The sequence below is a fragment of the Onychostoma macrolepis genome, chromosome 24, assembly GCF_012432095.1.
Source record: "Onychostoma macrolepis isolate SWU-2019 chromosome 24, ASM1243209v1, whole genome shotgun sequence".
Classification (NCBI taxonomy): Eukaryota; Metazoa; Chordata; class Actinopteri; order Cypriniformes; family Cyprinidae; genus Onychostoma; species Onychostoma macrolepis.
Window position 1 is genome coordinate 13,387,058 of NC_081178.1, and position 25,402 is coordinate 13,412,459.

Sequence of the window (25,402 nt, forward strand, 5' to 3'; positions counted from 1 at the left end):
AAACAAATTATTGAAACACCATTTGAGCAATATAATTTATTATTTGAATTTCGTAATAAACCGTCTCCGTGTTTATATAGTCAATTTCATCAGAAACAACAAATTAATTTGTCACTTTGCTTATAATTCCATTTCTCTACGAACTGAGCCATTAAAAAAAATGGAATGCGAATGCACACGTCACATATAGATGAAATGCAAAGTAGACTGTTTAAAAATTCGTAAAATATTTATTAGTCAATAAACATAACATGCTAATTACATTAGCTTATTTTTTCCGACTGTAAGCTTATGCTTGCATAAGCTCATATTCCTACTTACAATTCATGTGTTGTAAAACAATCATTAAAAATGAAAAACGAATCACATATTACAACATTGGAAGTATATATCTCTCTCACTTGACAAACAGAATTCATGCAGTTTACACATTCATACATATTCACAGTAAGAAGCATCAAAATGAATTTCCCAGACTGCACTCTCTGACCGGAGGGAACAGACTCTTAATGTTACAGGAAGTGTTCCAGAACTTTCTAAGTGCAATATTTCATTCACAACAATCAAAAGTCAGACAGAAACAAAAGAAACTGGACTAATGAATTGTTAATGTTCATCTTTGGCCTCAAGTATACAACTTGTTCCTTACAAAACAGCTAAATAGTGAAACTGGCAGAAGAATTCAGAATTCATGTGTTTTGAATGAGATTTAACCATGGTAAGTGGACGGCCCTTCCCAATCCTGGCCAATGTGATTTTGGCTGGATGGCCTGCGCCCGCCCATGAACCTCTTCAGCGTTTCAGAGGAACTAGGACGTAACCAGGGGTCTGTCGCAAAGGTGTCAATGGAAACGCACCGATCGGTTGAAGGAGGAGTCTGTGGCCATAGCTCCTCCCCTTCCTCTGATGACACTTCCCCTAGATAGCACAAAAGATACATATCTCATTGCCTCATTACATTTATGGCTGTGTTTAGCAAGCTAACAGCTTAGCGTAGCGTTAACTGTTTAAGAAAAGCTTTTGAGTAGCTAAAAAAAAGAAACTTATGTTTTTCATCTTTGTTTAGTTTGAATTCTAGATATATTCACACCTAAAAGTCACGCAAAGCAGCAAACTGTGGTTGGGCGTGTTAAGCCCAAAGTATTCTTCATTTTGCACACAGTGTGCATGCCGCATTTTTATGTCTCATAACTTCTGGAGAGAAATAGCGCAGACACTGGACAAAGTTGAATCTTTCTAGTGCACATGTCAGGGTTTTTCCTGCAATTAAGTTTTTTGGCGGCCGCCAAAAAAAATTTTGTCCTGCCAAAGCCTTATTTGATCAGTTAATGTGATTTATGAGTGACGTAAATGACCGCTGCGCTTGTGATAGCGTGCATGTTAACTGAGGGAGAGAAAGAGTAGAGAGCCCCTCCCCCCGCGCACTTTCTCTTAACTGTCTTTCCCTCCCTCAAAATCAACTGACATGACGGTAAAAGGTTAAAAGATTAAATTCTGAGATTTTTTTTAACTTCAATGACCGGTGGTGTGAATTGTGCTAAAAAAGCAAAAAAAAAAACTAATCTTCTTATCTTTTCTGACAAGTGTTTCACACATGCAACTAACATAAAACACTTTCAATAATTTTTTTTTAAAAACCCTATGCAGTGATGAAGTTTTTGTGTTGACAAATCTTTTGCGATGTCCTAACAACCGTGATTAGCACACAATGCGTCCACGCCTGCTAATGTCCGATTCATAACATAACTCATTTGAACCAGTTCATTTTAATGAATGGTTAGAACAAATAATCAGTCCAACCATTACTCAGATGATGCTAACCCCTTTAAACAACAAACAAAACCACCAAATTTTACTATAAATTTAATCGCAACATATAATCCTTGCAGTTAATAGTGTTCACCGTCTGTTTGATTACGTCATTAACTAACTGCATGAATTTTACTGTACATTTCTGCCATATGGACATCAACTTGATATAGTCACTCACCACTGATAAGATACTACTAAATATAATGTAGAAACTTTAAAATAGAAACTTATATTTTCTGTAAAGCTGCTTTGCAATGATTTGTAGCGTGAAAAGCATTAAACAAATAAACTTGAATTGAACCAAAATAATTGTCAGGTCTAGCAAAGAAGGATCTGTCAGCCACCACCGAAGACCCCCGATAAAACCCTGCGTGTGTTTGGTCAGTCTATGCGTTCTGCTGTGTTTGGTCACTCTACAGTATGCGTTCTGCTGTATGCATATGCTAAATGTCCCCAATATACTTCAAGCGAAATTGAAGAGTGAACTGGTGTGACCTTATTTTGTACAAATGTTTGTACAATTTTTATTTTGTACAAACATTTCGATCAGCCTACTAAGTTCTATTGGAGTCTTTTTCGGGAGTTCAAAAGTGTTTGTCAAAGCAAACTTTCCAGAAAAGTTTGCTCTGACTGGTAAACACATTCACACTAACATTCATAAGTTGTGTTACTGTATTCATTAGATGTATACAAGATACCTTGTGTATAAACTTTTGCTATGGCTGATAACCATAAATACATCTCAAATAACAAGCTAGTTATTTTTGATGTCGTTTTCCCAGTTTGCATTCTTTGTAATCTAAAAAAAAAAAAAACCTGTACCTGATAGTCAAATACATTAATTAAGTATCTTTAAATGCTTATACTTTGCTAACTCTCCCCGGATGGTGTAGTTTAAGGAAAATGTTTTTTATAATGTCACACGTTGCAAATAAGAACTCTGCCAGGAGTATATCAAGGCCTCAAATGTCCCTGTCAAAACTAAAGTACACTTAAGGTTTTAAATGTTGGCGTCTTCCTGTCAAAGTGTGCCAGATTAAGCTGCAGTGTTGACCAGACTTCATACCAGTAGTCAAATGTAGTCTGGCTGGACAAGACTAACCAACCCAAGGTGATTTTCCTTTCAGATTCAGAGCTCCTGACCTGATCTCCAATCATGTTCTCTCATGTTGTTCAGCGATGTCATCTTGTTCTTTGTGCGCTCTCTCAGCCGCTCTATTTCTGTGCTGGTAATCGAGTGCAGAGACTGGCTGTCAGGACTGCTGTCAGGTCGAGCGTACCGGTTTACCACATACTACCAACAAAACAAAAGTACAGCTATTCAGTCTTTTATCGATGCATTCAATTAAAAAAAAAAAAAAAACATTCTACTGTAGCTCTGTTCCAAAACCCAAACTGATTGCATCTAAATAGTTAGCAGGCTTTAAAGGGATAGTTCACCAAGAAATGAAAATTCTGTCATTAATTACTCACCCTCATGTCGTTCAAAACCTGTAAGACCTCCATTCATCTTCGGAACACAAATGAAGATATATTTGATGAAATCTAAGAGCATTCTAACCTTCCATAGACAGCAAGGGTACTACACGCATGTTGGACACACATGCGCTGCGCCTTGTTTACATTTAGAAGAAAATACACATGCGTCGTGGCACTTTCCAAAATGGTCCCTGAGGGTGACACGGAGGAGAAGAAATGTTGAATAAAGTCGTTTTTGTTTTCTTAGCGCACAAAAAGTATTCTCGGTGCTTCATAAAATTACGGTTGAACCACTGATGTCACATGGGACTATTTTAATGATGTCTTTACTACTTTTCTGGGCCTTGATCGTGGTAGTACCCTTGCTGTCTATGGAGGGTCAGAGAGCTCTCGGATTTCATCAAAAATATCTTAATTTGTGTTCTGAAGATGAACAAAGATCTTACGGGTTTGGCATGACATGAGGGTGAGTAATTAATGACAATTTTCAATTTTGGGTGAACTATACCTTTAAAGATACCTTGTTTAACCGGATTCTAAGGCAGGATGCACATATTAATTGCAGAAAATGTAATCCCATAATGCAGGAATTGAGAGGACTGGAATTGAGAACCGCTGCCATAATGCATTCCAACAATATGAGTTGCTGCCTATGTAGAGTGTTCCAAATCGGTCAAATACGAGTTTTCACTGTGCTGCTAGATGGACATGTCTGACAGCTGCATTCACATCTCATGTCTTTTGCAGAATCTTGCACGACATTGCATTCTAAAAATGTGGCGCTCAAGTTTAAAAGTTCAACTTTTAAAAAGCATGATTCTATATCTTACATTTTATTTCCATTCTACTGACCCTTGGAAGTCGGCTGCCCATGTAGGAAGAAGCAAGGCAGCTAGGTTTCAGAACAGACCTAAAGACTTTGCCTTTGTCAAGTGAGGTTGTAGTTGTGTATAACTAGGAACTCTTACTTCAGACATGTCTGCCTTCCTAACTGCCGGTCTCGCTCTTTGGTCACGCCGGGATTGTAGAAAGAATGAATCGTCACTGGGGTCTGTGTAGAAACAACTGATTGGTTATTTACTCCCGACAAATGTCAAGCCAACAGCAGGCTCTGCAGTCCTTCCTCTCTCTCGAGATTCTCTCTAGCTCCAACATGCACGAGTCAAGCAATCAAAGCTTGGTAATTGAAACTGAGCAAATGAAATGGCATTTAATGGATGAGACGGAGACTGTTTTGGGAACTCATTTACAAGGTGACTGTCGATCTCTCTGGGGTGCCGTTGAGGACGAGCATTATCCTCACCCCAGAGTCAATCTCTCTTCTGTCTGGTATTCATAGCTGTCACACTAGCTGTCACTCGTCCCTGGTGGCAGTGACAGCAGCTGTTTGACGGTGGAGTCACGCATTGTCTGCTGCTCATACTGACACATACACACCACTATACTTGTAAAAACATCCCATAGACATCTATTGTTTTTAAATGATGTTAATCGATATGCCCCAAACTCTAATGCTACACCTTAAGTGTTTTTTAACTTAGATATCGCATTATATTACTAAAGCAAAAATGAAAATGAAAAACTAAAAACAGAACTAAATATCACAATAACATACTACGGTACATGTTTAACAGGCATGGAGGAAGAATAGGTTTTTGTAGGGGATCTTGCATTGATCTTCAGTGATATCAGGACTGTGTTGTGGACAAGCATTGTAACGTGTGTGGCAGGATTAAAGGTTTTTATAATTTTGTTTTTATTTATGATGATATTTTTAATGAAATCCAAGAGCTTTCTGACCCTCCATAGACAGCAATACAACTACATGTTCAAGGCCCAGAAAGATAGTAAGGACATTGTTAAAATAGTCCATGTGACATCAGTGTTAATTTTGTTTTCTTTGCGCACAAAAAGTATTCTTGCAGCTTCATAGCATTATGGTTGAACCACTGATGTCACATGGACTATTTTAACAATATCCTTACTACCTTTCTGGGCCTTGTATGTGGTATTTTCATTTCATCAAAAAATATCTTATTTTTGTTTCGAAGATGAATGAAGGTCTTACAGGTTTGGAACGACATGAGGGTGAGTAATTAATGACAGAATTTTCATTTTTGGGTGAACTAACCCTTTACTAGACTCTTATAGGGATAGTTCACCCAAAAATGAAAATTCTGTCATCATTTACTCACCCTCATGTAATTCCAAACCTGTATGAGTTTCTTTCTTCTGTTGAACACAAAAGAAGATATTTTGAAGAATGTCGGTAACCAAACAGTTGACGGTAGCCACTGACTTCCATAGTAGGTTTTAAGTCAATGGCTGTTTTGGGAGTCAATTAAGCGTCTTGTTATATTTATAAAGGCCAAAGTAAAAAAAAATTATAATAAATAAAATACCTTTCGAAACTCATGTGTATTCTCGCCACACACGTTGAGTTACAATAATGCTTTTCCAAAAATTCTGTCAGCATTTACTCACCCTCATGTCATTCCAAATCTATATGACGATATGACACATTTCTCAAAAATTATTCACTTTCCACAAAAGAAAATGTCATCCAGATTTGGACGACATGAGGGTGAGTAATTAATGACAGAATTTTCATTTTGGGTGAACTAACCCTTTACTAGACTCTTATAGGGATAGTTCACCCAAAATGAAAATTCTGTCATCATTTACTCACCCTCATGTAATTCCAAACCTGTATGAGTTTCTTTCTTCTGTTGAACACAAAAGAAGATATTTTGAAGAATGTCGGTAACCAAACAGTTGACGGTAGCCACTGACTTCCATAGTAGGTTTTAAGTCAATGGCTGTTTTGGGAGTCAATTAAGCGTCTTGTTATATTTATAAAGGCCAAAGTAAAAAAAAATTATAATAAATAAAATACCTTTCGAAACTCATGTGTATTCTCGCCACACACGTTGAGTTACAATAATGCTTTTCCAAAAAATTCTGTCAGCATTTACTCACCCTCATGTCATTCCAAATCTATATGACGATATGACACATTTCTCAAAAATTATTCACTTTCCACAAAAGAAAATGTCATCCAGATTTGGAACGACATGAGGGTGAGTAAATGCTGACAGAATTTTCATTTTGTGTGAACTATCCCTTTAAGTATGTATACTGGTGGGTGTATTCTAAACTTTGCACATGAAAAAGAAATTTTGACACATTTGTGAGTAAAACACTTCCTCCATTTTTCATTTTAGGGGAACTTACTAATAAAGGCGCTCTCCGAGTCTAACAGCAAGTGTCTGCCTGGATCCTCTGCAGAATTCAGCTTCTGGGGGGATAAACACATCAATAAAGACGTCAAGTCAATAACCAAAACCGTCAGACAGCACTAACAGAGTGCAGATACCCTTTAAGGGCTCAGAAAAATGGGTCACGGAAAAACAGTTAAGATTTTTTTGGTGGTGCACACGCAACTCACTTGCTCATGATGCCGCTGCCCTGAAGACACCATGTCAAAGTAATCTGCCCAGAAAATACAGGTACTGTATGAGTCTGCAGTTATTTAATGTAATTTTCAGCAATTATATATATTATTTATATAGTACCATTTATAAGGTGTTTTTTTTTTATGATTTTGAAAGTCTCAAGGCCCATTCAGCCACAAATATAAAGATAACTATAAGTTAACTATATTAGCATCCACACCAACAAATGATATTCTGTTTATTAAAAGTGCGCACGGCAGTTAAATTGTCTGCCACTTTAAAGGGGTCATATGATGCGATTTCGTGTTTTCCTTTGTCTTTGGAGTGTTACAAGCTGTTTGTGCATATATAAGAACCATAAAGTGCGCGATGCGTACGTCCTACGTCGCAAAGAAGAAAGTCATATACACCTAGGATGCTTTGAGGGTGAGTAAAACATAGGCTTATTTTCATTTTTGGGTGAACTAACCCTCATCCATGCCTTCCTTAAACGCCTCATTAAAAAACGCCCCCGCAAATCTACGTCACTGTGTGGGAAGATTTGCATAACACCGCCCAAATGTATACGCAAAGAAAGAAGGTGTAACTTTCATTCTGCCATGGAAGCTGATATTCCAAATATGGTAAAGGGCATACCATTTCCGTCACACGCTTGAGGAATTTGACCAGTCACAATGCACTGGATAGTTAGCCAATCAGAGCACACCGCGTTTTTAAAAATGATGAGCTTTCTAAAAATTTGTGTGTTTCAGAAAGGAGCAACAATAATGTACGGTATGTGGAAAATAATGTGTTTTTTTAACCTTAAACCATGTAAATACATTGCATTACACCAAATAATGTGCTTTTTAGCAATGTCATATGACCCCTTTTTAAAATGCTCGAGCTTTTTAAAGCAGAGCGGTTTCTAATCGGCTGTCAATGTTTTGATCTTTCATCAGCTGGAAAAACAAAACAAAACAACAACATTGTTTCTCTTTGGCATTATCATTTTAGTTGTGGTGTATACAACTTTTTTTTTTTTTTTTTTACCTATATTGTTATCATTTTAATTGTCATTCTTGGTGTGAATGGGCCTTTATGCTCCCAAAGGTGCCATTTATTTGATCAAAAATACAGTGACATAGTAATATTGTGAACTATTATTACAATTTTAAATATCTGTTTTCTATTTGAATATATTTTAAAATGTGATGCAAAGCTGAATTTTCAGCATCAATACTCCAGTCTTCAGTGTCACATGATCCTTCAGAAATCATTCTAATATGCTGATTTAGTGCTCAAGAAACATTTTTTCTTTTTAATATCGATGTTGAAAACAATTGTGCTGATTCATATTTCTGTGGATATCATGATGCAGCTTTTTAGGATTCTGATTATGTACTATGATATACTATACAAAAATGTTCATCCTCAATAACAGACTGACCAGCAGCTCTGCCCCTCCTCAGGCTGTTGATGGTTCGTTGCTGTTGTCGTAACAGAGCCTGTTGTTGGATATCTAGACTGTGATCATCACTGGGGGAGTCAGGATACGCCTGCCGCACCTCCTCACGAGATGCACCATCTGATAACACACACACACACAGAGATAAGAGTCATCCTCTCCTCCAGGACTACAGCCTCACTGACAGATAATGCAGGGAATGCACTGACAAACATTATCCATTCACAGAAAACATTTGACTCATACAGCAAATAAGTGTTGTGCATCACACACGACAGGAGAACAGCAGCTCTGCCACGGCCAAAGCAGTTGGCACAGCCATGTAGAGAGAGAATCAGAGCTAAAATAAAGAGCAAGACAAAGAAAGGGCATGGAGCCAAGTGCTGAGTCACGGTTCACAGAGATGCTACTCATTTATTTCCCGCTGGGGGGGTTTGATGACTGATACAACCATTCACCCCATGAGGTGGGCAGATGGAGAGGAAGAGCTGTTGAATCCATCTTCTGAGCACAGAATAAGGTTAAAAGTTTTCATAAGTGACATAAAACTGATATTCCTCTAAGAAAACACATTAACATTTGATACTATATTAGCATCAGGACATTGGACATAAAATAATCCTAGTTTCATTCAACCATATCCAGGTTTTTGCTCTATGGATGCAAGCGTAATTGACACAGGCCGTGTTATTTTAGTATTATATACCATTACAGAATATATTCACATTGTGAATCAGCTTTTATTTTTGAATTAGCTTTTATATTTTCAGTTTTAGTTTAGTAATTTTACTATGCGTTTATCTTTTTTTTTCATATTATTTTATATCTATTTTAGTTTTGCCATTTTTGTACTTCAACTTTACATTTTTTTATCATGCAATTTTTTATATTTATTTCTACATTTTATTTTCAGCTTCTTTTCATTTAATGTAATCAATTATTTGTAGTTAACAGTGATAACCTTGATTACAAATAGCTACTTTTTATTAACTTCCTCTATCCATCCATCCAGTCAGCATTCTGGATCAGGAAGACAGATTTGACTCTAAAACCAGAAATCCTTTTATGGCAAGTCAGTCTACTTGCTGGCCATCTTGACATGCAGTATTTCGCTGAACTCATTTAGCCAGTGTGGCAATGTGTGACTTTAATAGGTATTTGAAGAGCACATGGTAGTTTTTTGATGTTACACTGAAGCTAACAAAAGATCAGAGCGCGAGTGACAGGAAATGATTGAGGCTATTGGTGGATATGTGAAGGTAATAAAGGCTGGTGAATGGGATTCTGGGAGCCATCATGGTTGTGTGAAATTACAGACCTGTTGAAGAGTTCTGGAGAGGTTTTTCAAGCAAAATGACAGGAAATTATGTGCCACATTTACCTCTGTACTTCAGACGGTTAAACTCCTGCAGGTTCTGCATGTTGACCTCTGCAGTGGTATGGGAAGCAGGCCTCCTGATGGGGACTTGTTTGCGTAGCCTAGCCACTTCAAAAACATCCTCCAGGAGGTGCTCTCTTGGCCTGTTAAAATATGTATGGCACAAGGGTCAGAGGGACAACATAAACCTTGCCAAGATGATCTTGCATGGTTTATTTTGTGATATTGACCTGTTGACTGTACATTATCCCATATTACATGGCTAACTACCAAATAAATAGGGACAATGGTCAAATATGCAGTTTAGCAGTCATTATTCCAGAAAATATTGATCACTTAGGATGTTTTTGGGGGGAAAAGAACTGAATTCTAGGTTCTAACAGACCACACATGTTCTGAATGTGTCTGTGCAGGATGTTTGCTACCTGCTGTGAACAGGAGGGGTGTGAACATCTCTGTTAGACTGCATCAGTTCTCCCTCCAGACGTCTCTGTTCGCTCCGCAGCTGCCTACGCAAGGCCGATAACTCCCTGATCACCGTATGCTTTTCTTCTAAAACACAAAGTCAGTATACAATTCAGGGATTCAGTCCTTTACAGTTCTGGTGGCTACAGCATGTGATATAAGTTACCTGTGGCCCTGATCTCGTTCCTGCGTGCAGGCACTGGGGGAGAATGTGGTGCTGACATTGATCGCATCTGTTTGAAACAAAAAAAACTGTAATTAGTCACTTCACATGTCATTCACTTAGACGTTCATGTCTAAGTGGGCGGTTCTTGTCAAGAATAAGCTGTAATGTGGACACTAATTGGGCGTTTCTTCAACTTTGGGGACATTTTTTTGTGGGGTTTTTTTTTTTTATTATTAAAACTAACAGATTACAACTTTTTATCACATTAAATCTTTCTTGCAAACATTTTTTTTATTTTTATATTATATTAAAATTATTCCCAGTGCATTATTCCCAGTCAAGCTATGATTTTATCCATTTATGTGAAGCGTTTGGAAATATAAATTAAATTATATGTGAAATTAGCCTTAGCAGAACTTTTTTTTAAATATTATATTTAAAAATATTTCATTTGACATATGGCGTAAATGACAATGACAATAACAATAACAATGTGGTGGGAATTTTCATGACCTTCAAAAAAAAACAAATTTCCCCTGTTGATGCGAGTTTAAACATGCCTGGACACTGTTAATGGACAAAGTATACTAGTGAGTTTGTAAAAAGTGTTTTTTTTTTTTAAATGTGCCCATAACTGAATAAAAACCCAAGCATTACCATAAAAGTTGGCCTATAAAGCAAGAAGTAGTTGTGCACATGTGTGTCACTCACAGACAGAGTTGCAGAAGAGTGGTGGCTCTCCACCGATGGAGGTCTGGGCGTCTGCTGACGTAGTTTCTTCTGCAGGGCTGGTAGGGGTGGTGACTGTGCCCTGTGGACCTTTTGGTATTTGAGAATAATGTGTCAGCACATTGTGTGCACATATGAACAAATGTAACAGACTTGATAACGTGCACTCTTCACCTCCTCCAGATGTGTCTGTTTCTCTCTCTCCTGTTTCTTCTTCAGGGATTCGTTCTCCTTCTCCTCTGTGTCTTTCCTTATTTTCTCAGCCTCTTTACGACGCTCTTCGGCTTGCCTGACCAACTCCTCATTTTTGGCCATTTGCTATAAAATAGGTGACAGAAAAGAAGCACATCCTGTGGTTCTGTACCTTTCTTTTAATTTGCACTGTGTCATTGTTCATCTAATTTTCACGGACGAAATCCTATCATTTTTCTATTAATTTCAATAGGAATCTACATAATTTCCATAGGAATATGGAATTTCATGTGATAGTGATAGAATTTCTCCCACACTGATTTCACAGCGGATTTAAGTTGGTCAAGTGAATTCAGCACGTTGACTAACAGAAATCCGGAAAATTACTTGGTTTGAATATGAGCTGTGCTTCAATGACAATGGATATAAATCTATTCTGGCTGTGTTTCACCAAAATTTTGGCAATGTGACTGCTGGCACAGTAGATGCTGTAACTACACCATTATGAGGGTAAAAAGCATCTTTTTCCATTGACAGCCATTCAAAAGTTGCTGTTTGTTAGGGATTATAAGGGAGAGCTTTTATCGTTTGCCGTTTTTTTGTCACACTTGGTTAGGACACTGGGTTAAAGCTTTTAGAGGATAGACTATTTCAAGCTTAACACACTCATATATTCAATCTGGGTCAAGACCAGTGCTTCAATGTGAATACATCTTCCTCTCGGCAGGCCATTTTTGGGATTCGCATGATATAACTGCAAAACAAGAACCTCTTTTTCTTTCTGACGCTTCCTCTCCTGCTCTTCCTCGTACTCCCTTTGGATCCGAGCTCGCTGTTCGGCCAGCCGCCTATCTTCTTTCTCTTCCTCGAGCCTGCATCGCTCTCTCTCTTCTGCCTCCTTTCTTCTCTTTTCCTCGATCTGTTCATCCCAATGATGATGACAAAGTGAGACGGCAGGTCAAAAGCACAGACAGCAGAATCCAAAGTTGACTGAATGTCCGTACCTGTTGTTTCAAACAATCTTTGTACTTTTCCTGATCATGGAGCTGCTGTGGAGTGGGCGGTTCATTGAAAAGGTTACCCTGGGCTTGCACAGACGGCTGAGGAGAGCAAAAACCTGCAGGCTCTACAGGGGCAGAAGAGATTTGGATGCATTGCATGCAAAGGTATTTTATTTTTAGCTTCTAAAAGGTTTGATGATAGTATTCACAATCAGAGTTTTTAAAAAATTTTTTATATATATATATATATATATATATATATATATATATATATATATATATATATATATATATATATATATATATATATATATATATATATATATATATATATATTTATATTTCAGTAAATATAAATAATTTGCAATTTTTAAATATACCAAATAATAGCCTGCTCTAAGTGCATGTCATTGCAGATATTTACAAACTCAATTCCATTCAAATTCCACACTAGTTACATGCTTTTTATGATTCTGAGTCAAATTGTAATTCTGTGGCCATAGTACGTGATGCACAAGGTAAAGTTTCTGTCACCTGTTCTAGAAGCCACTGGAATCCGTGCTACTCTGCCTCCGGAATCATAAGCTTCCACGTTTGTTTTATGCATTTGTTTCAAATCACCTGGAAACACAAAAATGTGACATTACTATAATTTATACCAGAAATTTTCAGTATCAGTTTGATGATTAAATAAATATAGCATGGACTGAATAAATATACAAATTGTATACAAAGGCACATTAGACTGTTCAAAAGTGACTGTAAAAAGACATTAACAACATTAATCCTTTCTGAAGGATCGTGTAAATTTTATACTTTATTTTGAATAAAATTTAATCAGTGCAGCCTTGGTGATCATGAGACCTCTTTCAAAAATAAAGAAATAAAAGCAGTATATAGCTATGTCTCATCATATTTTAACATACCCCTTGTATCTGCTTACATACATACATACATACACACATATATATATATATATATACACACACATACATACATGTATGCATGTATGCATGTATGTGTGTGTGTGTGTGTGTGTGTGTGTGTGTGTATGTATGTATGTATGTATGTATGTATGTATGTATGTATATATATATATATATATATATATATATATATATATATATCAAAAATACAGTATTTTTCCAGTCATTCGTGATTACTGGGTAAACACTCATAAAAGTGTTTCTTGCTGCTAAATTACTTCTCTAGTAAAACTAGAAAAAGAAAATCTCATATTCACTGTCAAAATTTCCATGATTAATCCTTTTTTTTCTTAATTGTCTTGATTTCCATGACCACAGGAACACAGATACATATAAATATCTGTGTCAACTGTAAAATAACTAAATAAAATAAATTGATTAATATCTTGCAGATTTCGCAATGGGTATGTAAACTTTTTTTTTTTTCCCGCAGTTCTCCCACTAACGGCCCACCATTTGTGGACTGCACTAATTAAAGCCTTATTAAATTGCAGTGATTGCAGTGACTGTGGAAAAGGGAGTTGAGTGAGTGAAGTGTGAACTCTGAATGCGTACTGATGAGGTTTCCATGATCGTCCCTAAGAGGGGCTCCCCCTCCTGCTTTTCCCCAGGGCTCGTAGGCCTTCATCTCAGCCTTTATTTTAGCATCATACAGCTCTTTTTCCACCTTCTCGCGATACCGTCTCTGCTGTCGTTCTTGAATCTGTGCACCACAATTTAGACAATAAGGCTTTGTTCACAGTACACATCATCTGATTTGTTTTTTTTAAATCCCAAATGAAAAACCAGTGTAAATCCTATCTGACACATTTCCACAAATCAGATTTGAATTATTCACGGGTTTTTTGCTGCTCTAACTACAAACTACTAAACAGATGAAAAAAAAAATGGATTTCCGCTGTCTGCCTGAAAAAAAAAAAAAAAAAAAGCTCAGTGACCGATATTGAAAGAATGGAACATCAAAATCAAAGTAGTATTACTCAACATGTTGTAATCAGACTTTAAAGTACACTTAGAAGAGGAAAGTTCAAATTTCAGTTCACCACTTTAAACCAACCCTGATCTGCCTCTAGATTCACTTTACCTTGGGAAATAGTGGATTTCGCTCAGATCTCTTCCTGTCAGACTGCTGAAGTTCTTGGTAAACTCAACATGGATCAGCATTCAAGGCCATCCGTTTTCAAACGCTTCACTGCACTATTTCAGACTCGATCTCGCAACCAGGCAGTTAAATAAACATATTTCTAGCTATATATCTTTCAGTATCAAAGTTCCCCTGATGAAATAGAGGAGGATAATGCAATTTGTCCTCCAAAGTCCTTCATCTGTGTCCACAGCCAATATGATATAAAGATATCATCTGACATCCCACTGAGCTAAACCTAAACCTGCGGCCAAATCAAGCAAATCACTCCATAACATTATTGCTTTGCAACAGTATATCACCACTTTCCATTAATAGGGTACGTTTTGATGTCCCACTACAAGCATTAGAGGCATAAAATTCCTTTGTTTTGCTTTGTACAGAAAACTATTAGATATCATTCAAAGTACCAATCAAAAGTTTGGGGTCAATAACCGTTTTGATTTTTTTTTAAAGAAATGTATCCTTTTGTTAAGCAAGGAAGCATTAAAGGGATAGTTCACCCAAAAATGAAAATTCTGTCATTAATTACTCACCCCCATGTTGTTCCAAACCCGTAAGACCTTCGTTCATCTTCGGAACACAAATTAAGATATTTTTGATGGAATCTGAGAGCTCTCTGACCCTCCATAGACAGCAAAGATCCTTACACGATCAAGGTCCAGAAACATAGTAAGGACATCGGTAAAATAATAAAGTTTTTTTTTTTGCGCACAAAAAGTGTTCTCGTAGCTTGAGGGCGAGTAATTAATGACAGAATTTTCCTTTTTGGGTGAACTAACCCTTTAAACTGATCAAATGTGACATTTAGATGTTACAAAAGATTTCTATTTCAAATAAATGCTGTTCATTTGAACTTTCTATTCAAAGACTCTCGGAAGAAAAGGTATCAACAAAATATTATGGAGCACAACTGTTTTCAACATTGAAAATAATAAGAAATGTTTCTTATAAGAAATGGTTTCTGAAGGATCATGTGACACTAAAGAGGAGAAATGGCTGCTGAAATATCAGCTTTGTTATCGCTTACAAAAACAAATTTAAATTTAAAAAAATATTACAATAGAAAACTTTTTAAATTGTTCTTTAAATTGTAATAATAATATTTCACAATATTACAGTTTTTACTGTATTCTTTGATCAAATAAATGCGGCATTGGTTAGCATAAAAGACTTCTGTCAACAACATCTTTCCGAAGTTTTGAATAATAGTGTACATGCAATTATTTTTTATCCAACATAATTTAATAAAGTATTTAATTTGAATGAATATTATCTTGAAAATTAGCTAGTTTTAATAAATGTGTCTGTATCATCACTCCTTAAAAGACTTGATCTTGACTTGACATCATTTTGGTCCAATTTCTGAGGTTTTGACTTCACAATTCTGACATAATCTGTTATTAATATTCAATTCATTGTTGTAATATAACTTAATTATAGAATGTTAATTAATAATTTTTTTTGTGATTAAAATGTAAAGCTGTGTAACCCTGTTAGTGCACCTTTTCATAAATTAAATTAAAATCATCTGCACCCTTTCTACAGCATGATAATTAATCTCATAACATAAATTATTGTGAGAGTACCTGCTGCTTAAGGGCTTCCTGATAGCTAACAGCACTTTCCTTGGGCTGCTGCAGCCTCTGCGGAGGAAAGAGCGCTGGTCCTGATGGAACAACTCCAGCATGGCCGATCGCTCTGTGGAGAGACAGAGATAAAGCATTGTGTTATTCTTTTGTATTCTGCTATAGCTGAATAAATCTGCCCCCTACTGGTACCTCAGCATAACTTGCCATAAAAAAAAAACCAACCAAGTAACTCAAACATTATGACTTAAAATCTATTCAAAAATTCATATTTAAAAGTATTTTGGAATTGATTTTGTCTTGTCATTTCAATGTGTATTGTTTTAAGTGAGGTGCAATTAAATGACAGTTGAAAAAGCCACTTGCAAACGCATTGTAAAATCCCTGTCATGTGACCAACTAAATTCTGAAGCTAAATAACTGACATTTTGTATGAAAACTCATGCTTACTGCGTGAGGCCTCCAGAGGGAGGCTGCAGAATGGGCCACTGTGCTTCTGGAGGGATGAGTGCCTGCTGACCCACTGCTGGTCCATCTAACACAAACAAAACAAACAAATCACATTAAACATGCAAATCAATAGCTACATTCATTATAAAATTGGCAGAGACTCCAAACTATAATGTAACTACTGCAGAAACAACTTTTGTATTACATTAGCACAGATGCATTTAGTTTAACCAAATTGGATATATGTGGTTATGCTACTTACAGTAGGCCAGATTGGGGTCTAGAGGATTTCTAGCTCCATAATAGTAATATGCATTGTCATAAGGAGTTTGATAGGAGTCAGCGAGGGAGGGACCCAACGGAGGACGTGCACCTGTAATTCTGACATCAGAAAACAGACATATTTCATTAAACAATCCTGTCTATAGTATTATTAAGGTATGTTATTAAATAGCTTATCTTTTGTTTTCAGTACAATTACATTACATTTCAGTACAATTGTTATTACAATTGTTGTTTCAGTGCAAAATCTAAGAACATAACTCGAAATCTGAGACAAACCTTGGGGCAACTATCTCCCCCAGGGTTCTTGAGAGGCTTCTGTGATTGTCTTCAGTAACAGAGGTGGTATCATTGGCCCCAAACCCTGCTCCAGCCTCCAGACCAAGGCCTGGTGTGTTAGCCAGCTGGCTTAAGACAGTGCTGTGGTCTAGAGATGGAGACTGGAAAGCAACACGGGGTCTCTCAGGGGGTGCTGTCTCCTTTGGTGGCTGTGGGGGTCTCTCTTTTTTGAGCCGCCTGGCAGAGTCAGCCCTGAACTCCACCAGACCCAGCCCTGGGCGGTAGTGTACATCCCTTCTCCTGCCCTCGTGTTCCTGGGTCACGGCACCAAACTGTTTGATTCTGTCTGGCTGTGGGTAAGAAGGTGAGATGGCTGTAAATAGGAGCACAGAAGGTGTTGCACAGCTATGGCTGCAGTGAAAACGTGTGTATTTAAAATGTAGTGCATGTTTCGTATGAACTACTTTTTTTTTTCTATTTCATTAAGGCCACAAGAAAAAGCACATTTTAGCACCATTGAGAGTTTTTGCATAATGAATGTTTCATAATTTAAGGAGCATAAAGACAAAATTACAAGAAATATTTTTGCATAAAATAAGCTTCATTTTCATTTTATAATTACTTAATAATTATTATATTACATTATTATAATTTTATTTCTTGTTCTTTAAATTACCCTGAAAATGTCATTATGCAAAAAAAAAAAAAAAATCCTAATGGTCCTAAAAATAAGCAGCACATTCTTAGTTATTTCTAATATTTAAATCTTACATTTTCAATATTAAAAAAATATAATAAATATAATATAATATAATAAACATCTAGAAATGTTATGCTTATTAATTTAAAATAAAAAAACTATTCTTTAAATTTAATATAGAAGCCATATAAAATCTAAATATAAAACAATGAATATTTAAAAACCTGAGGATCTTCACCTTTTTTTCAGGATCAACAGCGCCTGTTGCAGCCACTCTCAACTCTAGCTCCTTTTCTCTGTAAAATTGAGTTTAGATGGTGAAGTAAATATTTGAGCCCTTAAAGTTTTTAATTCAAATAGCTACAATCAGCATATCCAATACTTGATGTTTCTCACTTCCTTTTGTTCTTCTGTTGTTCGGCTATTTGCTGTAGCAGCTCCAGTCTGTACCGTTCCTTCCTCCTCTGAGAGGCCTCATCCCCTTCAGTAGCCCCTAAATAACCCAGCCACAAGTCAGAAATTACAAACATTTTTATATATACTCTACATACAGTTTGATTTGACCCAATACTCGTTGTCTTACCAATCAGGAGTCCTGTAGCAAACTCAGTCATGTTCTGCTCGTTGACAGATCTGCTTTGTGCTGGAGTCGGTGCTTGTAGACTACATCAGAAAAAAAATAAAAATAAATTCACACAAAGGAACTAAAAACTCCATCCAGTGTCTTACACTAAACACACCCTGATCTCTGCAGCCCTGGCCAAACTATTACGTCACACACATCACATATACAGTGGATTAAAGAGCCTGGCTCTGAGGCTTTGAGCCTCCCCATCAACACCAATCAATACAATCTCACTGACAGAATGGACAATAAATCCAGCCGATCCACCAAAATCAGCGTTTCCCGTCTCTGTATTGTTAGAAACCCTCAAGTAGAAAAATCCTACAAAACACATGAAATCTCAAAGGTAAAATGAAGGCTGAAATCCATCATGTCTTTCTTTTTTTCCCACCACGGGCGGACTCAAAGGCAGCAAATTGATAGGAGGGTTTATAAATACAGACTTCTGCTAGAGTAATTGCCACTTCAGCTATTTGATTCACTGCAGTTTTATTTTCAGTGAAAGATTGGCTTTAAACCCCAATTACTCTAATTGCAGATCAGTACTTGAGTTGAAGTGCTGTTAGGGTCTGTCTATTCTCCTGACAGCTGTCTGCATTGACTGTCTAGTAGGAAAGACGTCAAATTTAACAGAGATTACAGCCTGTACAATCCTTCTACTTTCTACATTTGCTTATATTTGGCTCTTAAACTGTTCAAGTTATTTTTATTTGAATGTTGCTATGGTGATGATAGTTATTTTTCACAAGTATAGTCGGTTTGGTTGAAGCTGTTAATTTGACGACCTCTACAAGTTGTGAAAAACACCATCTCCTGATGTTGCGTCTTGATATTATTGTAAAAACACATTTATGCTGACCTCTGCTTAAACCATTAAATCATCTTCTTTCCATTCATACATGATATTGCACTATTATATATATATATATATATAGTGGGTACAGAAAGTATTCAGACCCCCTTAAATTTTTCACTCTTTGTTATATTGCAGCCATTTGCTTTTTTTTTCCTCAATGTACACACAGCACCCCATATTGAGAGAAAAACACAGAATTGTTGACATGTTTGCAGATTTATTAAAAAAGAAAAACTGAAATATCACATGGTCCTAAGTATTCAGACCCTTTGCTCAGTATTTAGTAGAAGCACACTTTTGATCTAATACAGCCATAAGTCTTTTTGGGAAAAATGCAACAAGTTTTTCACACCTGGATTTGGGGATCCTCTGCCATTCCTCCTTGCAGATCCTCTCCAGGATGGATGGTAAACGTTGGTGGACAGCCATTTTAGGTCTCTCCAGAGATGCTCAATTGGGTATAAGTCAGGGCTCTGACTGAGCCATTCAAGAACTTGTTGTGAAGCCACTCCTTCGTTATTTTAGCTGTGTGCTTAGGGTCATTGTCTTGTTGGAAGGTAAACCTTCGGCCCAGCCTGAGGTCCTGAGCACTCTGGAGAAGGTTTTCATCCAGGATATCCCTGTACTTGGCCGCATTCATCTTTCCCTCGATTGCAACCAGTCGTCCTGTCCCTGCAGCTGAAAAACACCCCCACAGCACCATGCTTCACTGTTGGGACTGTATTGGACAGGTGATGAGCAGTGCCTGGTTTTCTCCACACATACCGCTTAGAATTAAGGCCAAAAAGTTCTATCTTGGTCTCATCAGACCAGAGAATCTTATTTCTCACCATCTTGGAGTCCTTCAGGTGTTTTTTTAGCAAACTCCATGCGGGCTTTCATGTGACTTGCACTGAGGAGAGGCTTCCGTCGGGCCACTCTGCCATAAAGCCCCGACTGGTGGAGGGCTGCAGTGATGGTTGACTTTCTACAACTTTCTCCCATCTTCCAACTGCGTCTCTGGAGCTCAGCAACAGTGATCTTTGGGTTCTTCTTTACCTCTCTCACCAAGGCTCAGTTTGGCCGGACGGCCAGCTCTAGGAAGGGTTCTGGTCGTCCCAAACGTCTTTCATTTAAGTTTTATGGAGGCCACTGTGCTCTTAGGAACCTTAAGTGCAGCAGAAATTTTTTTGTAACCTTGGCCAGTTCTGTGCCTTGCCACAATTTTGTCTCTGAGCTCTTCAGGCAGTTCCTTTGACCTCATGATTCTCATTTGCTCTGACATGCACTGTGAGCTATAAGGTCTTATGTAGACAGGTGTGTTGCTTTCCTAATCAAGTCCAATCAGTATAATCAAACACAGCTGGACTCAAATGAAGGTGCAGAACCATCTCAAGGATGATCAGAAGAAATGGACAGCACCTGAGTTAAATATATGAGTGTCACAGCAAAGGGTCTGAATACTTAGGACCATGTGATATTTCAGCTTTTCTTTTTTAATAAATCTGCAAAAATGTCAACAATTCTGTGTTTTTCTGTCAATATGGGGTGCTGTGTGTACATTAATGAGGAAAAAAAATGAACTTAAATGATTTTAGCAAATGGCTGTAATATAACAAAGAGTGAAAAATTTAAGGGGTCTGAATACTTTCCGTACTCCACTGTATATATATATATATATATATATATATATATATATATATATATATATATATATATATATATATATACACATACATACACACATGCATATATATTTATAAAGGATCATGTGACACTGGAGTAACGGCTGCTGATAATTTGACTTTGTAATCACAGGAATAAATTACATTTTAAAATATATCAATATGGAAAATATTTATTAAAAATTTTAATATTTTACAATACTGGTGTTTTTAATGTATTTTATTATTTATTTTATTATTTATAATGTGATAATTATTTGTCATGTTTATTAGCCATTGCACAAAAATATCTGACCACATAATGCCACTAATGACCAATCAGAATTACGTTTTTCAGACTAATTTGTGATAAATCTGTACACTTTTCACATTTCAATGTGGTCAAATCTGCAGTGTTCACTTATTTATGGTAAAATGTGTTGGTAATGTGTGACCCTGGACCATAAAAGCAGTCTTAAGTCGCTAGGGTATATTTGTAGCAATAATACATTGTATGGGTCAAAATTATTGATTTTTCTTTTATGCCAAAAATCATTAGGACATTAAGTAAAGATCATGTTCCATGAAGATATTTTGTAAATTTCCTACTGTAAACTTAATTTTTGATTAGTAATATGCATTGCTAAGAACTTCATTTGGACGACTTTAAAGGCGATTTTCTCAATATTTAGATTTTTTTGCACCCTCAGATTCCAGATTTTCAAATAGTTGTATCTCGGCCAAATATTGTCCTATCATAACATAAAAAGCTTATTTATTCAGCTTTCAGATGATGTCTAAATATCAATTTTGAAAAATTGGCCCTAATGGCTGGTTTTGTGGTCCAGGGTCCCATATATGTGTAAAATGTCATTATTAAATAAACCAAAAATATTTAAATTTATGTAAGCAACGTTAAAACGTTTTCAAAATGCAATTATATTCCAGAAAATCTAACCAATGGACATGCATAGGGCTGAATTACATAGATATATCATTTTGTAAATGACATGCACTTATAATCCGTGAAGTTTTCAGAGCTCCATATGGGCCTAATTATAACCCATCTAGATGAAAGTCCCTCAAGAGAAAATTATTCTTATTATGTTTCCTCAAATATAACCATATCAACTTCTAAGTGCCACCAAAATAAACAGGACACAATAGAGAGAACATGTAAGATGCACCTGTGAGAGCTGTTGTCATATTTTCCTCCTCTCCTGGTTTTGCCTGTGTCTTCTTGTACATTTTTGTGCCTCTCCTTCTCTAGGAGCTCTATCTCCTCATCAGAACTGGTGTGATCTCGGTGAGGGCCTCCCCAGCGATCCGGCGTCTCTACCCAGCGTCTCCGTGGCCTTGATACCTTAGGCACTCCGGAAATGGGCTCAGTCAGAGTGGCAACATCCCTTTTTGAGAACACAGTGTTCTCCGGGCTCTGACTGGCCCTTTGCGCTTGTACCTCTAGAGAACCAGCAGGGTACTTTGGAGTAATGGAGCAAAACGATCTCTCTCCAGGGCCTGACAGAAACATGATCAACATATGCTGAGGATTCAAGGAGAGGTTGAAGTCTACAGAATTTTAAAAGAATAGTTGAACTGAATGAAAATTTGCTGAAAATTCCACTGGAGGAAGCAATTTTATGGAGAGAGTATTTTAGCTAGGCGATGGTTTAAAGTTAAAACATCTCAGTGGTGCATTTGTTTTTTACAAACATGCCGCTTCTCACTTCACAAGATGTTAATGATGGACTGGAGTTGTGTGGATTACTTGCAATGTTTTTATTAGCTGTTTGGACTCTCATTCTGACGGCACCCATTCACTGCAGAGGATCCATTAGTGAGCAAGTGATGTAATGATAAATTTCTCCAAATCTGTCCCGGTGAAGAAACAAACTCATCTACATGTTGAATGGCCTGAGGGCGAGTAAACTGTCAGCAAAGTTTCATTTTTGGGTGAACTATTCCTTTAAAAATGTTTAAACTGTAGTTCAATAAGGACATTTGTGAAGGTTATTTATTAATGTAGATGTATAGGTCATACATCAACAAAATAACGCTTTATTTCATTTAAACCTGTGGGGTAGTTGAAGTTTTCCCTATTTCCTGTGCTCCCTCTTTCCCTCGGAGAAACATATTATATTCCTTGTTCCTCTCATCCTGCAGCTTTTCCTGGGTAGAATCACAAAACTGTTACATTAATAGTGTACTGTTACATTTCTATGGTAATAATAAACAAATATTCATAGTATAAGACCTCTTTTACGATTTTACGAATCTCAAATTTCAAATCTATATGCAAAACAGATATGCAGTCCAGCAATAAACTGGTTGCCACTAGATACCTTATCCAGTCAGAGTAAGCAAATAATTTTTCATGTCACTGAGGGCTTGCCAAACAGTAAGGGTGGGTCTTTGTGCAACGGATTGAACCAGATCATAGCACCAAATGCGGAATTTGATCTAGTGATGCCTACGTTTACAGATGGACAACAAACACATAAGTTATTTTACCTTTGCTGATCTCCGTTCTTTTATGGGGAGAGACAGCATGTGGGACTGTGGAAGTGGACCAGCAATAATTTGATTTTTTTTCTAAGGAAGAAATAGACAATTAACAAATATTATTAAACAAAATATATCTGATCAACAAACAGCAACACAAACTATTTAAATATGTAGTTTAAAAAAAAACATCAAAAGAGAAACAGGTATGCAAGTCTTTTTTCTTTTATTATATAGGCCCATTTAAAATTTTTATTGAACTATTATATTTTATCACAGCAGCAGTGTACCTCAGACATAAAGCGTCTGTAATCAAGGCGTAGTTCTTGCTTTAACTTCTGCTTTTTCTTTTCATATTCCTCTCCAAGAGGTAAACTGAGGCCAAAACTCTCTTCTGGAAAGAAGATGACAATATGAAACGTCTCCAATGTCTTTTTTTTTAATAAGTGAGAAAGAACAGACACTGATTTTAAAATGTGACAACCAAGATCAAGTATTGAATATGTGAATTAGACTGAAATTATATTGAAATATATCCTGCCTTTGGTCTGTTTGAGGTGAGAAGGTTGTTTTTTGTTAGCAGGTTTGATGTTCTCCTTGTTACCAAATCTTGTCTATGAAAGAAAGACAGGTATTAAAACAATAACTTGAAATATAAATAAATAGACATAAAATGTTCATGTTTTAACACCCAAACAAATCAAGCAGCACTATTTCTATTAGAAATTAAGCTTACCTTCATTTCCATGTAAGGCGCTTCTTCTGTGTTCGCCTTTCTCTCCTCCATAAAGTTGCTGATGTTGACATTCATATTCTCCCAAACCAGACTCAGCAGTTAATAAAAAGCTCTGGACAAGATAGAAGCCGTTATCAGATGAAGCTCTTATCAGTAACACAAGAGTGACTATGCTGGTCTCTGGGCATGGAAATGAAGAAAGACTTTGTTTAGAGAAGGAGATGGAGCGGATGGGGAGTGAAGACGCAGCAGACGCAGAGGTTGTTAGGCAACGACTCAACACAACACACGCGCCTCAACCTCCTACACTTAAGACAATGGCTGTGTCCCAAAACCTAGTGATCACCCGATCCAAGACAGCATTTCTGAGCGGAATTCTGAATCTTGCGCCTTATGTGGAACTACTGCTACTAACTAACATAAACCACTCAAAAGTTGTGCGCACAGCTGACTATGATATATATTTCAAAATAAAAGTCCTATTTTTAATGACTGCTCTTTCAAAAAATGACCATGGTAACCATAGCTTCTATTACATAACAACAAATTGAACGGAGGAAAAATATCAAACCCTAGCCACATAGCATCTGGTGTAGTTTGGTGCATCAAGAGCAAAACAGACCTTTAATGAATAGATGAGATTCATGCATGTGAACTGCTTATACACTTGCCACAGAACAGCAAAAATATTTATTTGTGTGTTTGTTTATTTAATTAAGCAATATATTTGCATCACTGCATAGAAGTCATGTACATGCAAATTAGAAATTAATGTACCATATGTGGCCAGAGAGCCAGAACTGAAAACATGCCATGCTTGGTTCAGTCCAGCAGATGGCACAAACAAATGTCTGATTGTGTACTATCACTAATAAGGTTGCAAGCAGCCACGTGAACATCTATTAATGGCCAAGCATGCAAAGCAAACATGCTGTAAATCTGACTTATATCAGCTGTTTCAGTTGAGATGAGATTGTCATGAGATGAAATATCATGTCTGTTTCAATGCTGATGTGTTGATTCTTTATCTTGAAGGATATCTCCTAATTCCTCATTTGAACTGCTTAACAGAAGAAAAGTGTTTCAGGAAAGGTTCTCTAAAACAGCTGTAACTGCTAAAAAAATAGACTAGAAACATGGTCTGACATTAAAAGAACAGACAGACATACGGATAGACAGACAGACAGACAGACAGACAGACAGACAGACAGACAGACAGATAGACAGATAGACAGATAGATATTTTATTATAATAATTGCCCTAAAATTGTATTGTATATAATTACATGTTATATTTAATTATATACAATTTATTTATTTATTTGGCTTAGAATGATGGATATATACAACAATTTAGAGATAGATTAAATCCATTTTATTAAACACAATTTTTGTCTTAAATTATATTGTTAAATACAATTTAATATATTCAGTTTTTTTGTTTTGTTTGAAGCTTAGAATGACAGACATAAACAGAGAGACAGAC

At 36.6% G+C, this 25,402-nt stretch overlaps 1 protein-coding gene across 1 annotated transcript; it reads right to left on the bottom strand.

Annotated features, from left to right (window-relative positions):
- Window positions 1–175: 175 nt before the first annotated feature.
- On the bottom strand, window positions 176–25,106 carry LOC131532903 (centrosome and spindle pole associated protein 1). Its single transcript, XM_058764748.1, is given in 29 exon segments — window positions 176–918; window positions 2,956–3,106; window positions 4,260–4,342; window positions 6,526–6,589; window positions 6,740–6,783; window positions 8,176–8,313; window positions 9,575–9,714; window positions 9,997–10,123; window positions 10,203–10,269; window positions 10,914–11,021; window positions 11,106–11,249; window positions 11,893–12,042; window positions 12,128–12,249; window positions 12,659–12,745; window positions 13,666–13,813; window positions 15,844–15,955; window positions 16,294–16,378; window positions 16,556–16,674; window positions 16,855–17,204; window positions 17,793–17,850; window positions 17,951–18,047; window positions 18,138–18,217; window positions 21,866–22,155; window positions 22,158–22,196; window positions 22,752–22,847; window positions 23,190–23,270; window positions 23,471–23,574; window positions 23,722–23,794; window positions 23,917–25,106. Coding segments are annotated over 29 exon segments (3,441 nt in total). The 5' UTR covers window positions 23,992–25,106; the 3' UTR covers window positions 176–709.
- Window positions 25,107–25,402: the final 296 nt, after the last annotated feature.